We start from the raw sequence: 17,566 nt of genomic DNA on the forward strand, positions 1-17,566 counted from the left end.
TGTACATAACCTCTTTAACTCTTTGAAACACTTCATATAAGGAGATCCAAATTAATAATTTGGATAGAACAATATTTTGTAACTATTTAGTAGATTTTTGCCTAAACAATACTACGGGTCTAAGGGTCTCTGTGTGAGTGTGTGTGTGTGTATGCCTACTACTGGGGCTTACCGAACTCAAGACCTCCTACTTGTAGGCAGGTGATTTACTTCTTGACCATCAATCCTCTTTCTAACTATTTTTTAGATACAGTCTTATTTTCTACCTGGTCCAGCCTGGATATTTTTTACCCTCCTATTTGTGCATTCTTGTGTTGCTGGGATGCTAGGCATGACCACTCTGCCTAACCATTTGGTCAAAATGGAGCCTGGCAAATATTTTTTGTCTAAGCTGACCTGGAATAGAGATCCCCTGATCTCTGTCTCCCCAGGAGCTAGGATTACAGGCTTGAGATACTGAGCCCAGAGGGTCTAATGTCTTTTCACCACTGCTCCAATTGCTTTGATGACTATAGATCTTCTGGAAACTGGCTAGAATCAGTTCTTGAGACAATCAATCCTTGCAAGATACCGATACACAAGACTAGATGATACCACATAATGAAAATCGCAAGGCTTAAACTGAGGATTCTTTTTATGCTATCAGAGAGTTTTGTACTCTTCCAAGCATAAATACTACCATAGCAAAGATGATTGGAAGTCAAGATTCTCCATAGCATATTGGACCCTGGCCCCAGGAAAGAGGGTAATGCAGCTCCAATAATGCAGCTTAAAGATCCCATAGCCCCAGAGTCAAAGTGCTTTCCCAAACTGCAATCTCCCTCTGACATTCCCTCTGGTAGGACACAGAATGGCATAAGTACCAGAAGCTTGTAAACTTGTTGTTGCCACAGTTTCTGTCACTTCTTCCAGTAAATTTTGTTTCATAGGCCACTGCTGCTTTTGCTGCTGGGATAAGGACATTCTATCCGAATATTCATAATAGTATTTCTCCCTTGATTATTCAGAAGTGCGCTTTTAAATTTCTAAGTGGGTTGAAAGGACAAAGTTTCTTCTAATTTTTATAACTTTATAATCAGAGACTGTCGTCTCTATGTTAGTGATTTGCTTGAATTTATTAAGATTTGCTTTGTGGTTTTGTACATGGCCATGATGTGCCTGAAAAGAATATGTGTTGTGTATCAGTGAGAAGCAGTAATAGATAATACTGCTCTTAGCTAATGCTTATCAACTGGGTAGTGGGTTAATGAATCTTCATTCCTTTTATCCATTCTATTATAGATTATGAATCTCTACTTCTAGTGTTTAACTTAAAACTTTATTATTCATACTTGACTTCTTAAAATTAATAGTTAAGTGTAGACTTCTTAAAGTCTACAGTTATTCTTCTAGAAGTAAGAAGACGGGCCTCAGCTTAAACCCTCATCAAATTTTAACTCCCACCACCTATATTCCTTATCAAATATTGATTTTACTCTTGCCTTTGTATTAGTCATATTATTGTGTTTTGTATAATCAATGCTTGCTTAGATTTGTTACATATTCATTCCTTTTTTTTCTTTTTCTTTTTTGCTTAGCTTTGCTTTTCATATGCCCAACTTCCCTTTTCTGAATGTAGTGGTTGTTTAAGCATAGACCTAGGAGTGGTAAACTCTAGTTCTCTTTGTTGGCTTGGAAAGTAGTTTTGCCTCACTCTGGAATGATAACCTATCTTGTATAAAATTATAGGTTGACATATATTCTAAGTGTTTAGTAACCAGAGCTTCATTTCCTCTATTTCTTCTTGACTTTTTGAAAATGTGCTATTTTCACATTACTTTATTTTCTTCAAATTTTCGGGTCTTTAATAGGTTGAAACAATTTAAATTATAGGCTTTCCCAGATTACTGCCTTTTTTGAGATTCCTATGGATAAAATCTTGTTTGCTGTGTTGATAAATGCTTAGCCATGAAGGATTTTTTTTCCCTTGAGTGTCTTGCGGTTTTGGAAAATAAACTCATCTCCAGAACTTCATACGTGGGGATCTCATGCAATCTTACAAGGGCTTCTGTGAAGTACTAAAAATGAAAGGTATTTGTTACCGCCATGAAGTGAAATATTCTGTACGTGGAGAAAGAAGGGGTCCCAAATCACACTTACAGAACAATATCAGACCTCAAGTTCCTTTGAAATATATGCCTAAGCTACTGATTTCATATTTTTTAATGTGAAGCTCTTGTGGGGATAGATTTATAGTGCTGATGATTTTTTTCCTGTTCTACTTTTTTCACTGAAGATGTCCCTGTGAACCTTCAGGACTCTTGTCTTTATCTGCAGTTCTAAATTCAAATCTCTTGCCTCATGCAGGGTCAAGGTCTCATTTTCTAACCTAAATGAGCATAAAAATCAATCCTCTAGGCTATTGAGCATGAAAGCTTCCTTCTTCTAAGAGCCATAACATCAATTCATAGTTACCACTTTGGTTTTGAGTTCCCTCTTCATTGCTGGTACCTGGAGAGTTCCTTTTTATGTCTTATAAATTCTCTGATTCATTTTTAAATGCTTTAATATGCTGTATACAAAATTCCCAGGCCTCTATAGCTTTTATGATGCCTATATTATTCTACTTAATTATCAGAAGCAGGAGAAAGGCACCTGCCTCAGTTCTTCTGACCTAAACTTCTTCCTAGTTCTGTCTGTGATCTGGTCCTGCTTCATCTGGGAGGCCAAATGGAATTTCTAGCCCCTAGCTTCATTCTAGTCTAACCCAATTCTCTGGCTCAGACCATACACTGCTCAGATGGACATAGAGCTCGTGGGGATAAAGAAATTAAGTGCAAATGAGTTCCCTGGAGGTAGAGTCTGATTTTGTTCATAGTCTAATTTAAACCAACTATAAATGCAAATATACTTTATTCTGAAAACCTATTATGTGCACATATTTTACAACACAAGACAGACACCTTGTTGCCCAGGGCAAGCTATGAAGAAAACAAGTCATTACAAGAAAAGAGATGCTTAACAGAGGGGACTAAAGAGGTTCACACTGGCTTCCTCTACAATATTATTTCTTGTAGGGAAATATCCCATCTAAGATGCAGTAGAGGGTATGGCTTGGGAAGAAAACATGCAAATCTATACCTGTGTCTCCATACTCTCCAAAGATATTGATGACAACATCGGCGTCTGTCCCTGCACCAATCACATCACCAGTATATACCTTGATTTCATACTTGTTACCTGGAGACAAGGACAGAGAACACCTTAGCTCAACAAGGGTTTAGAGAGAGCAGAATAGAGGCCCCCTAAGTCACTACCACACCATTAATCCATCGCCCCATGAATTGTCATCACTGCTATCAATGACAGAGCCAGAAACAAGTCACTCAACATTGGCTCCAAAAGGACATTACTAAACAGAATGTAGGAATAAATCAAAGAGAAAGGGAACTTCTGTTTTCATCTAGTAACATATTCCTTGGGATAGATGAATATATTCCTTGAGTCAGCTTTGACCAAGAGGTTACCTTGAACCAACCCACCAGCATATCTCCCTTGAACTATTGAAATGTCTCCAACTGGCTTCCCTCCAACTCCCTTGCTTTCTCCAGCCCATTTCCACCCTGTGCCATAGTACAGAAATCCATTGAAGAGACTAGATTCTGTAGATGGAAATAAAATATATACATGATTTGGCAAGTCTGTAATGAATGCAAAGACTAGAAGTATGGACGGTGGCCATCGAATGCATATTTAGAGGGCACCTCTTTTTAAATACCTGTATCTTTGTTCCATTCATTGAACAATGATTAATTGTTCTCGGTAATATTCAAGCACCTTGATCTCAGTTGTGGCCCCAAAGACCATACAATGGTCACAGGATTTAGACAGAGCCAAGTCTGTTGTCATTGTCATTTACACATAAGGAAACCCAGTTCAAGGAGACAGCGACTTTCCCAGCAGCACAATGCAGAAAGGAGCTCCAACCCAGGTTCCTTGTCTTGAAATCCAGGACCCTTCCCAAGCTACCTTAGGGTGTCCAGTGCTCTAGCCCAGGGATTAGCAATCTTTTTCTGTAAAGTGCCAGATCGAAAATATTTTTGGCTGTGTGGACTATTTGGACTGAGTTACAATGACTCAATCCTGTAGGTAGAGCACGAAAAAAGCTATTCACAATACTGTGTGACAAATGAGTGCAGCTGGGTCCCAGTGAAACTTTATTTATGGACCCTGACATCGGAATCTTAGAAATTTTATGTGTCACTGAGTATTTTTCTTCTTTTGATTTCACTTTTAAAGGGGAAAAAACCCCTGTAAGAACCAAATCAGCAGTCAGGAGGCTGAGGCAAAGAGGTTCTAGAGTTCAAAGCCAGCCAGGGCTACATAGTGAGACCCTATCTCAAAACAAAACAATGGTCAGCTGCTGTCTGCAGAGGAATTAGAATACATTCCCACATTGGCTAAGCACCCAAAGGCTCAGAAGACAGGTGATAATCCCTTGTCTCTGTTGGCATGGACATATCCTGTGCCAGCTTTCTCTGCCCCATAAGGCTGTTGTGTAGCTAGGCAAAACCTGATGATCCCCTGAATAGAATAAATAAGGAGGTCTGATGCTTCACAAAGGTAAAGAGCTCAGATGATGACAGCACCAACGCTGTCACCTAAGGCATGGTGCTTTTCGCTCACAGCCTGGCTGAGCGTTGTCAGGGGACAGAAATGGAAATAGGTGAGGAAACGGGTAGCAGAACCAGCAGGTTCATTCCTCTTCCAAAGAGCGAGCAAGGATGGGAGAGATAGGGCCTGGCATAGCTTATGGGAACTGTCCCCCACGTCAGATTTCAAGTTGACCTGTGATTTGTCCATTTGATGTATTATTGCCTTTTAGAAAATTCTCCCTGGAACTGATTTCTCTCTACAGGACCACCATTAGCCGATACAGGACCTTTGTGCAAATGAGCTAGAAGCAGTCCTTCCTTGAGACACTTTACTGCCATCTGTTGGACAATCATGACAAATACACAAATCTAAAACTTCCTGATGGGAAAAGCAGTGTCCGCCCTTTACACCTGAGCCCCAGCTTCTACGCAACAGCTGACTTCCACTAAGGGTCAGAGGGGGTCCAGAGGCCTGACTAATTTGGGCATTGTTGTAAACAACTCACAACAAGGCAGGCAGAGCCGAGATTACGCTAATACATAATCCAAAGCCAGAGAACTGAACTGGGGTCCTGTGCTGTGGAGTCAGCAGTATTGTAGAGACAGTGGTCCTGGCATAGTCTTGAGACGGTTCGTCGTCCTGCCTCGAGACCCCAGCCGAGAGCTGTTTGCATCCTTCCGCCCTGCCCAGCGAACGCATCTGCCCGATCTTGCCCTAGGCCTGGTGGCAAAGGCACACACAATCAAGTGTGCTGCCTTCCAGCAGGAAGTCTGTCCCTGGAGGCCCACGGAAGCTTCTGCGTGGGCTCCCAGAAAAGGCAGGCGCTGGCAGGCCCTGGCTGCCAGCCACCCCGGCAGCCTCCCCTGCGCTCTGTCTGGAAGTCGTCACGCGGCATTAAAAGCACACCTCCCAAAGAGGGCCCTAGACAGCGGGAGAGACACGGGGATGAGGGGGCCGGGTCCCCCAAATCCCGGTGCCTGCCTGCACAGCTGAGCCTGCCTGAGCTGCTCGTCCTGTTCCCGAGGACCGCAGTGAAGCTTCTGCCTCCCTGGGAAGGGGCGGCCCCACACCCAGCGCCGTTGGAGCCTCCAAGATGCGCACTTGGTCCAGCTTTTTCAGGAAACAGAATCATGAATGAACGGAGCCATCGGCGTCTCTTTCCCTTGCCTTTCACCCATCCCCAGATCCCAGTCGTTTTGGCAGGTGAAGGCTGGAGAGGAGGTTGGGAAGAGGCTGATGGGGTTCGATTTTTCCCACCACCCACAAGTGAATCCGCGTGGCTCACACCCAGACACCCCTCACTTCCGCTCACTCACGCTCCCCCGAGAGCCAAGGCGCTGCTGGAAGGGAGGTATCACAGGTGGTGTGGAGGCGGAGATGAAAATGGAGGAGTGACGATGGAGCTGCCCGGGGTGGGGCGGGGATGAGGAGGAATGTTCTCTCCCAGCCAGAGGGAGCTGGGCCTGCTCCAGCCTGCACAGGTGAGCAATTGGGGACAGCAGGCCACGCGGTGCTGGGTGATGGACACCTAACACGAATCCTTCCTACCCTACGAGGACTCCTTATCATCTGCTCCTGCCCCAAGGCCCCTGATCGCAAAGCCTTCATCCTTGTAACTGCCCCCTCCGGATTGCCCCCAGCTCTGCCACCTCCAATAAGTGTAACCCATCCTTCCATTACCTTGCCCAGACTTTCCAATCTTCCCCCCACAGCCTCTGGGATACTCGCCCAACTCCTGGGCCCACCCACTGGATTCTGGGGGAAAGACTGCAAGCTGTCTCTCCACAACCGCCATCCTTCATGTCCCTTCTCTTGATTTTGCTCGCTTCTGGTAAGTAGGACTAGAACCATCTGCTTCCCCTCGTACATCCTGGACTCACTGCCCTGGAAGACCCATCCCAGTATTAAAAATCACAAGAACTTCTAATAGTTACTGAGGATCTCAAAGGGGAGGGATCAAGCCACATCTGGCCTCACGACCTCCCTGCAAAAATGTTAGGACTTAATGCTACTGCTGTCACCATTTGACTCATGGGGAAATGGAGTGAAGAGGTTAGGAGAAGTGGATGAGGGAATGGAGCTGTAGCTAAAGGAGTAGAGGGTCAGCCTTGAAGGAAAATTAGTTAATTAAAAAATAAAAATATGTTTAAAAAGAAAGAAACTTGGCCAATTTTCATAAAAAGAGTGAAAGCAGATTTGGACTCAAGAGGTATTAATATAAAGGGGTGTGTCCCTTATGTGAAAATTTGAGATAATGTGAAAATGTGAGATTTACTCAGCAATCCTTAGTTTATTGTATCTTTCAGGAATATTCACCTTTCAAGCCCAGAGTGCCCTTTTGACACTTAACATGTGCCCAGAATTTGACCTCCACTGAACCTAGTTGACAGTGACATTAAAATATCACTTATTCATAGTTGTTCATGAGCGAAACATCAAGGAACAAAACTCTGCCGCTTTCATTACCGACACATAAATGTAGAGCCAGCACATTTTCTAGGAAACTGTTCACTGTAAGCCTGATGCCCTTTCTCCAGTTCTGAAACACCATGTGGAGTGGGTGTTAACTAGTCCAGTCCAGATGTGAGCTAGTCCAACTAGTCCAGCTGAGCTCATCTTGCTCAGCCTCTCATCCACTCATTGCCAAGCCCAGCAGCATGGTTTCCACACACGGTTTCATCATTTGTCTTTCTTGGTCCCACACCTGATGCTGTAGGACCTTCCTATCTACCTGAGCACCACTTGCATTTTGGCTGCATTTTCCCCCAGACTCCATTGCAAGGTTAAGAGGTGATCTTTCCTCGGAGCTCTAGAGGAACTAGGAGGTCTCCCAGCCTTTCTGGAGGACAAGTAAATCCTGTCATAGTCTATACTCGACAAAATTCTTGAACCAGAGATGCAATCCCCATGCGTAACAGTTACAGTAGATCTTAGATCTTGCTATCTACAGGTCTGTGGCTCCTAAGAGACTACTGAGGAAAAACTGTGATTGCTCAGGATGCATAGAGTTCAAGGCTTTCCTGTGGATGTTTGACTCATTTTCCTACAGTGACGCCCAACTTCACTAAGGATTGCTCAATACATCTCAAATTTTCACATCATCACTTAAATCAAGCACCATAACTTTTATTTTGCTTTTTGAGTGCCCTTAGCTTTCTTGGGAGGTAGATCTCTTTTTCTTAAGTTACAGGCAGAGAAACCCTCATCAGATTACACAATGAGTCAAACACAACTAACAATAACATGGTACTGTGTGCTTCTCTGAATCAACTGCACTTCGTAATGGGCACAAATTTTCACATTTTTGTTTCTGAAATTTCTTTTAGTTTCTAACATTTATTTTCTACCATGTATAGTCAAAACTGCATATATTGAATCTGTGAAGAAGACAGACCTACTGAAGTTTCTAGCAGGAGCACAATTATGTCCAGATCCTATCTTTAAGGGTGTCTATTATAGCATTATTAACAATAACAAAAATTAGGAATAACCTAAGATTATCCAACATGGGGGATTGTTTGGAAGAATTATAGTATTATAGTATTCTTTCACTCATGGACTGCTATGCTACCATTTAAAGTAATGGCTAGGGCTGGGCAAAATGGTGCATGCCTGTAATCCTAGCTCCTTGAGAGGTAAGAATCAGAAGAATCAAAAAGTTCATAAAACCTCTGTCTCAATCAATTGAGCTGGGTGTGGTAGTGTGTATCTGTAGGAAGCACGTGGGAGGATTGTGGCTCAGTGATAGAGTACCTGTCCAGCAAGAAGAAGGCTCTGATTTGAAACCCCATCAAAACATAAATTATCTTTTTATAAAACACTATAATGACTAGAAGATCAGTTCCATACTGCAATCTTAAGGACCACACATTTATAAAATAGACTATAAAACAATACTATTAAGCTGGGTGACCATGACTCATGCTTATAATCCTAGTTACTCTGGAGACAGAAATCTGAGGAAGCCAATCCAGGCAAGAAAGTCCATGAGGCTCTTTTAACCACAAAATTAACCAATTAAGCATCAAAATGCTAAAAGCAAAGCAATGGCTCAAATGGTAGAGTGCTTGAGCCAAAAAGCTAAGGGAAAGCATCCAAGCCCTGAGCTTGTTGCCCCAGGATTGACATACACCCCCCAAAATACTACTTTAATCAGTATGGAGCAGTTAATCATGCAGGCACGAGTGAGAGAGAAGAGGGAGAGAAAAAGAGAAGAAAATTCACCAACATGTTAACAGGAATATCTTCAAAGTAGTCAAGTCTTAATGCAGTCAAGTCTCAAACTAAGTCCTCACCCCTCTAGACTCCAAGCTCCTAGAAAGAAGGGACTATATACATTTTTATGCCAAGCACAAGCTCTGGTGCCTAGAAGATCCAAAATCATCCATTCATTTATTCATTCATTGAATCGCTGAGAAAATAAACTCAAGAGTGGCAAAGATAGAGGAGCATGAGCTGCTATTAGGAGCCCAACTCTGGGCCAGAGTCGTGCTGTGTGAAGAAGAGCAGGCTGCTTAGCTTCCCTGAGCTTTTACATTCTCTATAAAATGGATGAGGAGTAGAGAAAGTCCCTTTCAGTTCTAAAATCCTCCGATATGTCTCACTGAGGCCTCATTCTGAGCTGTTCCGGTTCTCCCTTCCCACTCTTTCCGGAGATGATTTTCTGCAGTGTGAGGTGGGAGCAGATGGGGTGGGCGGGAAGCTGCTGTGAGTTCAGAGGAGGAGAATGCTGCAGGCAGGGCGGGTCCAGCTCCAGCTACCTCTGCAGCCATGCGCTTGGGGCTACCTCCTTAGGGCTCCAAGGAATTAGAACCCTCAAGCAGCACCTACAGCCAACAGAGCCCTCGATCTTGTTGAAAGCTGAGTAGAGGGTAAATGTCAGGGAGAGGAGACCTATTAGGTAGAGAGGCTTTTCTTGCAAGCTTGAGCTGCTGGGCATCTTGCAGGCCTATTCCAATTATCTGGAGCCGCCCTGGATCCTCGCGTGGATTCCAGCATAGAGGAGCTCCAACATCCTTTCCAATTCTGAGAGGCCAGAGTCTGGAGTCTGTGCATCTCAGAATCATAACAGCTTGGATGAGAGAAGAAAAGAAAAGAAAACCTCAGAAGCCTAACCCTAGTACAGCGGCCTGATACTGTGTTAATTGCCCAGCACTTACTCCATGTGGTTGATGCACCGAGACCTTAATGTTAATCTCCCTATTAACCATATGAAGGGTAATTCATGCCATAGCCATTGCACAGACAAGAAAACAGAGGCACAGCATCTCAGGTATTTGCTCATGCTGGCCTAAGTGGTAACATAGCAGAGCTATATTTTTACCAAAGAGAAAGGGACCCATGGGAACCTATGCAGAAGGTGGGACGCAGGAAAGGGGTAAGGTGAAGGAGAAGTGCTCTCAGCAGAAAAGCCACCAAAGCCAATCTCCTCAGCCCCTGTGGATGAGTACTGTCCCCAGACCTACTGAGTCTACTAATCCCCAAGAGGCCTTCACGAGCCACCTAATCCAGCCACTCCACAATGAGAGAAACAAAACAGGAGACTTGTCTGACACCTGCCCCAGGTCTCACTTACATTGAGTAGCAAATCAAAATTCACATGCTTTCTATGCTTTCTGGCTCTGAGAGCTATGCTTTGAAATTAGTGGTATCATCCAATACAATCTGAATACTTGTCTCTTTGGCAGAAGTCTCTCCATGGAAGTGTGTTGTGTGTGTGTGTGGGGCGGGGGGTATGATATGTTTCCTCAAGCCATCCAGGCCACTTTCATTTGACATTTGTGTTGACATTGTGCGGTCTCTGGGAGGTCTTATGATCCTGCAGTTTAGTGCAACTTGCACACATCCTTAATATATTAGTCACAATCACTCTCCTATTATGACCTCTGCTCAAATGCGCCCTGGGCACTGTGCCCAGTGTGGTCTTGCTGAGATCCAGTTCACATCTGGAGCTGTGTGATAATCATTGCACAGTTTGTGCTGTAATGAAATCATAGCCCAGTTACCTGATAAGATGGCTAACAGGAGAAAGAGTGCTAAGAACAAATCCCATTTTTACCCATCCCTAGTCTCTGGGCCACTTTCAATACAAAGCACTGGTTGTTCCATTAGGCATAGCTCCCCAAACGCTAATTCACTTGCTCAAGACTAAAGGAGATTTTTAAATTCGAAGGTGTTGTGTCCACCTCCCCCTTACCATGAGTCTGCTCCTGACCTCCCTAACCAAGGCACTGCTATTTCTTGTTAGCATTCCTTGTTCTCTAACAAGCAGCCTGTTGGTCTCTGTGAAGCTTATGACAAAACTGGCTATAGCTGTCCTTATTATTAATCCACTAAAGAAGATTAAATGCACTCTAAAAGAAGGCTTGTCCCTAACAAAGCCCAGGGTGCAGGTTTCAGCCTGGAGCCTGGGGGAGGGGGCGGCGGGCAGGTTTGGGCTCCCAGGATGCAAGGGCTATCTCCCTCTCCTGCTGACCTGGCCTGAGTTTGACATATTTGTAAGCTGTTATGCCCAGGTGTTGAAAGCCTGGGCCCTGAAGAGCCTCAGGCCAATTAGAACACAGCTCTAGACTTCAAAGGCCTGTCTTGTGCCCAGTTGGCAGAGCTTTTCCAACATGATGTGTTGTGGCCTCATTATTAGTCTACACCAACCAATCATCTCATAATTTTCAAGATAGGAGGGTTTGTGGGTTGGCACTGAGATGTGGGCAGTTGCTCAAAGTGACATGATATTGGCAATGAGAAGGTCATGCAGAATGTAAGACTCAGCACTAGGCCTTCCCAAATCTCCCCAGAGAGATTGCATCATCTGATCAGACCTTGTCCTCTTGTCCTCTCTATAGCTCATTCATCAATACTTCCATGCACATACCCCAGCTTCAGGGAAGTCCCTTGGGCTTTCTTGGGACCAGAGAAGGATGGGTGGTACTTCATTCCTTGTAATTCAGCAATATGCTTATAAATTTCCCAGGATTATCACACTAGGAGTGACAACATTAACTCGGAGTATTGAAATCACAGCAGGGGAGCTTGGCGGTAGGCAAGAAAGTCCAGGAAATGCTTAGCCAGTAAAGTGCCAGAGAAAGCCAACACCGTAGGGGGTTTACCAGAAGGTATCTAGCCCAACTCTCTGATGAAGAAACAGAGATTCAGACAGGATAAGTGACTCGCAGCTGAAGAGTGAGATTAAAACCCACACCTCTGCTTCCAGGACAGCTCTTTCTCCTTCATAAGTGGATGGTTGTCATACAGAAGCCCCACTTCCTCCATATGCACACAAACCTGTTGCTAACCATTATTTATACTAGTCCCTAAGTCACACCCTAGTGGATGTGAAAGATCAGTCACCAGGGACAGGAAACCCCAGCATGACTCTCGAGGCAGCCTGCATTGGTTGGAGAGACAAATAAACATCTGTTAAGTAGCTAAATCCCAAGGAGCAAGCAGTAGCCCCTGCAATATGGTATTTCTCAACTTCATCCAACTCAAAATACCTGGGAAATACACTCCACCCACCCCAGCAGCCAGAGTGGCTCACTCTGAAAGCTACTAAAGAACACATTTCTCCTCGAGGTGTGAGAGACCAAGCTTAGCTTCCAGCCAAGGACTGCCTCCCAGTGCTGCTGCTGCTTTGGCCCATTGTATTCTGGTTTGTCAAGAGGGTGAGCCATTCCAAGCAGAATGGAAGAAACCCTACAGGAAGGGAAGCAGGCATCCACAGAAATGGAAGAGATGCCAAGAAGCAGATGGCAGGAGAGAATATTCATGGCACTTCTGGAGCAATTCAGTAGCCAAGCCTGTGTTCCCGGGGATAATAAATGCAGATATACTAGAAAAGCAACTGCCAGCCTTCCACAGGCTCTAGAAGATGCCAGGATCCCTGACGCCTACTCTAAGTGGGAGACAATAATGGAGGTGGAAAGCTTAAGTCTCTGGGCAGGCTTTATGCATGGGTAATGCTTAATGGTGCATGATGTCTGTCTGGATCACTCTATGGAGATGCTGGGAGAGCCAGCCAAGGTAAGACCCCACTCCTACCAATTCATGGAAGAATGAATCAGGAGGATCCAGGAGGCTTCTCCAGTGGCCTTGAAGTCCTGAACAAGAACTCAAGGTTTGGGGTAGAACAGTCATTTTGCTCTTTTTTTATCCAGGTGAACAGGAGCCCTTTGACTGCAAAGTCAATATGTAAAAAAAACAAAAAAAGAAAAAGGAAAAAAACCAAACACACACACACACACACACACACACACACACACACAGAGTGATCATTTTAAATGTACTAAAAGAAGCAGAGCATCAAGGAACCCTGAATAGCTTAATCTTTTTTTTAATTGTAACAAGAAAAAAATTATGTCAATGTGATGTATAGAGGGAGGGGTTACAGTTACATAAGTAAGGTAATAAGTACATTCCTTGTCAAACTTGTTACCCCTTCCCTCATTTTTCTCTTACTTTCCTTCTCCCTCCCCTCCCCCATAGCTTAATCTTGAAAAGGAAGAACTTTGGAAGTGACCGTTGGCAGTGGTGATAGGGGACTGGTCCCCAACAGTCTTCTCTCCCTTCGAAAGTATTGGTGGTGGGAGGCATACTCCCTGAAAATGTTCCCTCTCCCCTCTCCTCCTTCTATGACCTACCCCATGTTTTGAAATATTCCACCTGCAAAATCAAAATTAATGGATGAAGAACTAATTATCTTCCCTATTTTTATCATCAAAGATCTCCAGTAGCAGCCAAATACCAAGTTGGTATAATTCCAGGTGAAACGCAGTAAGTTAACCTTTTGTTTTCCAATACAGTAATTTCAAACTTAAAGCTTTCTTTTCTTGTTAGGTTTTTCAGGAACCCAGCCTGGAAATACAAAAGGATAATATCCCACAGTTCATCCAGGGGCTGGGCCCAGACAAGGACCTAGACACAGAGTCAGCAGGGTCTTGTCCGTATATAAGAAAACGCCATCATGAGTATGTTTCAGAAAGCTGACCCAGGCAGTGCCTGTACATGTGTTCTACCATTTTTGCTATGTCCCCATTTTGCTTTAATTTGTTTTTCAGTAGGTATCACAAGCTTTTGTGAAGGCTAGCCCTCAATTATGATTCTTCTACCTCAGCTCCCCAAGTAGCTAGGATTACAAGCTTGAACCACCATACCCGGCCCCTAATGTGTGTTTTATATGTTTGTCATCACCTCCCATCCTTTTTTAATATATATTTTATTGTAAAGATACTGTACAGAGGGGTTACAGTTACATGATCAAGGTAATGAGTCCATTTCCTATCAAGCATTGTTTTTCTCCTACCATCCCTTTCCTCCCCAACTCCCCATCTCCTCCCTTCCCCCCCCACCTCGCATTCTTGTAGAATTAAGATTAATGAAGACTGAAGATTTTGGTCACAGATGCCTTTTGAAATATGTTGTTTTGTTCTTCAAAAGGAACAAGAAATCAGTATGGTGGATCTTTGGAAGATGAAAATTCTCATTCTTTCCCATCAGGTTTTTTTTTTCTATTGCCCTCCCTTGGGTGTTATAAGAAAGGGAAGGGAATAGGAAGCCAGGGAAGCTTCCTTGGCCCCCCTCCCCCTAAAAAACCGCTCTTGGCAGGCATTCACCAATGAGAATCGTTGAGAAGAGGAAATTCACTCCAGAGCAAGCTTATCCCTCCATCATGCCTGTAGGTCCTCTTGTACTTCCCACTCTTTTGAACCTCACAATCACCACTTTCTCATGGAAAACCCATAGGACTGCAGTAACCCTAGCCAACAAAAACATCCTGGAGAGATAGACTGTCCAGAGCAAGAGAGCTGCCTGGATGAGACCAGATCAGGCAGGGAGGGTTGTGAAGTAGTCTAGTTACTGACCTCTGGGCGTGTCCATGGGGTTGAAGCTGGCCAGCAGATCCCGGCACCACTGGCGGTCACCTTCCTCTTTGCTCAACCAGTTGTTGCAGTTGAAGTAGTAACGAAGATGAGGCCTCTTCATGTCAGTCACGATCACACGGTCCAGATACCAGCTGGCATTCAAACCTGTGTTGTCATGCTCAATCCTGGGGCACAAGCCAAGATTCACATTCTTACTGAAAGAATGAAGGTGATTCCCCTTCCATATTGAAATGCCCCAGTTGCTGATCCAGTGAGAGTCTTGATCATTTTGTTGTTTCTGTTACTTTATTACACTTTCCTCAAGTGTGTCATGGGATGCTTTACAAGGTAGCTATGCGTAGGCACAACTGCTACATTGCCTTCTTGGAAATACATTCTTTGAGGAAAAATTCAGGACCCTAAGTGGGACCATGTTGGTCTTTGCCTCACAAGTCCTGCCTGATCAGTGCTATTTCCTAACCTTGGTCTGTGACAGCATTTCTCTCTCTTCCTACTCTGCCCTAAGCTGTACCCACACACCACCTCCTGAAACCCAACTGAATCAAGGTCAAAAAAGGCAGTTCATCAGGACCTTACTAAAGACAGAGGTGATATGAGATTAATCAGAAAGCAAGAGCTGACTAGACCATCTGACTTGAAGGGCCTGGCTTGTCCCTTAGGCACCATTTCCCTCTCCCACTGCTCTAAGTTGGTTAATTCCCTCTCTTAATAACTTCCAGTCACTCCTAACTAGCAGATACTATCCTTGGTCCCGCCATAACTATCTAGACCTATGATTATTTCCTCAAAATGTACTATGAACTGCAGATACAATTTTAGATTTTTCAATTAGCTGTATTTTTACAGATACAAAGAAACTGGTGGAATTGTTAATATTGCATTGCATTTCATTCCAGATAGCATTTCCAATATATGATATTTATTAACAATGCATCACACATTCTTTTCCATTTTCCTTATACTAACTTTTCATGTGGTATCTATTTTCTCCATACAGCACATTGCAGTATGGATCAGCTGCAATGTAACCACACAAAAGCCATATGTGTTCAGACCTGGCTATATTGAACAGCATAGATCCAGATTCTTTGAATTCTTCCTTCTAGATCATTTCCTACTTCCTTAAGGGCACTCTTTGTCTAATTTTTTCTTCAACATATAACCACAGGATGATCTATGTACATGGAACCTCTTATCCCAACCCATCATCCCAGGATAACCACAGCCTAATACAGCACATGACTCCAACACACAGAGTTGATATCCCTGATACATGAGGCCCAGTCTTTACAAAGATATATGACACTGCCTGACATGGGCTGACACCCAGTATGCTTGCAGCTAGAGGCTACCTTTCATATGTATATATGTATATATATATATATATATACATATATGTATATATATATATATATACACACACACACATATATGTATGGAGAGACATTGACACCTTTTTTCAGCCTCTCCTGCAAGAGCCTTTCCCTGCTTGTAAATCCCCCTCTTACCACATAACCAGTGCACAAGAGTCTCAGAAACAGTCTCTGATCCCAAATTTTTTAGTGAAAGAAAGAAAAACAAGGACTGAACTGAGACCACGTTGACCTCTCTCCAGACTCTAATCTAGGTGCAAGCTGACCAAAGATAATCTATCATCTTCACATTCTGACAAGTGAGCATGAACTTGAGAGGAAGTGCTTGGCACGGACCAGAGAATGAACGATGGTAATTGAAAGCTCTTTGCAAGACTAGTGGATGCACCCATCCTCATAGAGTCACAAAACTCTCCTAGAAAGCAAAAGCAGAGGAGTTGTCCAAACATATTTTACAAAAGTAGTACTCAGTGAGTATATACTTCTTACTGGTTACTGCTACAAGAACTGACTCTTTAAGTCCTAGCTTTAGACAAGCAGGACATTATTACAGAGGCGGAGACTGAGCTTGGAAAGATAAACCATGCGGTCCTACAGATAATAAAGTAGAAGAGCAGATATTCAAAGCCAGGCAGTCTGAACTCAGAGGTTTGCTCCTAATCACTGACCCATAGAACATATGTCTCAATTTTGTTAAACAAAAAACAAGTCTCAATGTCCCAATCTAAGAAATCTGTTTTCAATGGAGAAGCTTAGGAGTCTGTAATTCAGAATGAAAGGGTAAGATATGAATCTTTTATCAACCCTCAAATGAGACCTGGAGAATAATCAATACCCAGAAAGTATCAGTTGTGCCTTCTCCACCCCCACCTTGATCAGGGGCTGGTTTTCACCTGATTTTATAGATGAGGCCCACGTTGTTGGTTCTGATTCGGAACACATCGACATTGGCTTTCTCAAAAGCAGACTCACTCCTGCAATGAACATGTGCACAGTTAGTGTAGACCAGCACATGGTTCACAAGACCTGGAGCAGAGCAAAGGGCTGGCATCCTCTTCCTCCTCCATCATCTCACTTCTGGAAAGTGCTACGTGCTACATGTAACGGGACCCCATTTTAAATTCCTCTCTACCGTGGCTAGAGAGGACGAGGGTAAGGGCATGGTATTATTTCTCACTCTCATATCTAAGTTTTCATCTGATCCTTGCTCTGAGTCACTGAGGTAATTTCAGGCACTATTTACCCCATTATATAGCCAACTACACTGCTCATTGGTAGCCAGAGCAAGAATTAGCCTGTGGCTCTCCAAAGACATCGTCCCACACCTGCTGATTGCTCCAGGTTGAGAAGGTAGAGGAGGAAGGAAGGTGCATTTGGATCTTCAGCCTCTTTGTCTCTCCTCCTTTGTGAGAAGAGTTGTGACAGAAACCCCAAGTGGGTAGAGATCTTGGGTGACCCCTGGTCCTGCCATTGTGAACAAGAAGGAGCAAACTCCATCCCAAACCAGCAACCAGAGAAGTGTAGGGCAGTGAAGAAAATGTACATCTGGCACCTTGAAATGGTGTAAGTAGAGGAAAGTACACCTGAAACGTTCAGCAATCCAGTACCCAGGCAAGTTGCACCTCCAGAGCACCCTAAATTCAGGCAGCGTAGACAGGAGGGATGGAACCGTCTTGCCTT

General features: G+C 43.8%; 1 protein-coding gene across 3 annotated transcripts in view; it reads right to left on the reverse strand.

Annotated features, from left to right (window-relative positions):
• Positions 1-17,566, reverse strand: part of Loxhd1 (lipoxygenase homology PLAT domains 1) — a 136,992-nt gene that overhangs the window by 108,523 nt on the left and 10,903 nt on the right. For all 3 annotated transcript variants that reach the window (XM_042675216.1, XM_042675215.1, XM_042675214.1), the window contains exons 3-5: positions 16,780-16,860; positions 14,493-14,677; positions 3,121-3,219 (exon numbers count right to left, since the gene is read on the reverse strand). In XM_042675216.1, coding sequence (XP_042531150.1) covers positions 3,121-3,219; positions 14,493-14,677; positions 16,780-16,860 — 365 coding nt within the window. The remainder of the gene's footprint in view (positions 1-3,120; positions 3,220-14,492; positions 14,678-16,779; positions 16,861-17,566) is intronic.

The sequence above is a fragment of the Dipodomys spectabilis genome, unplaced genomic scaffold (assembly GCF_019054845.1).
Source record: "Dipodomys spectabilis isolate Male_0828 unplaced genomic scaffold, ASM1905484v1 ptg000024l, whole genome shotgun sequence".
NCBI lineage: Eukaryota > Metazoa > Chordata > Mammalia > Rodentia > Heteromyidae > Dipodomys > Dipodomys spectabilis.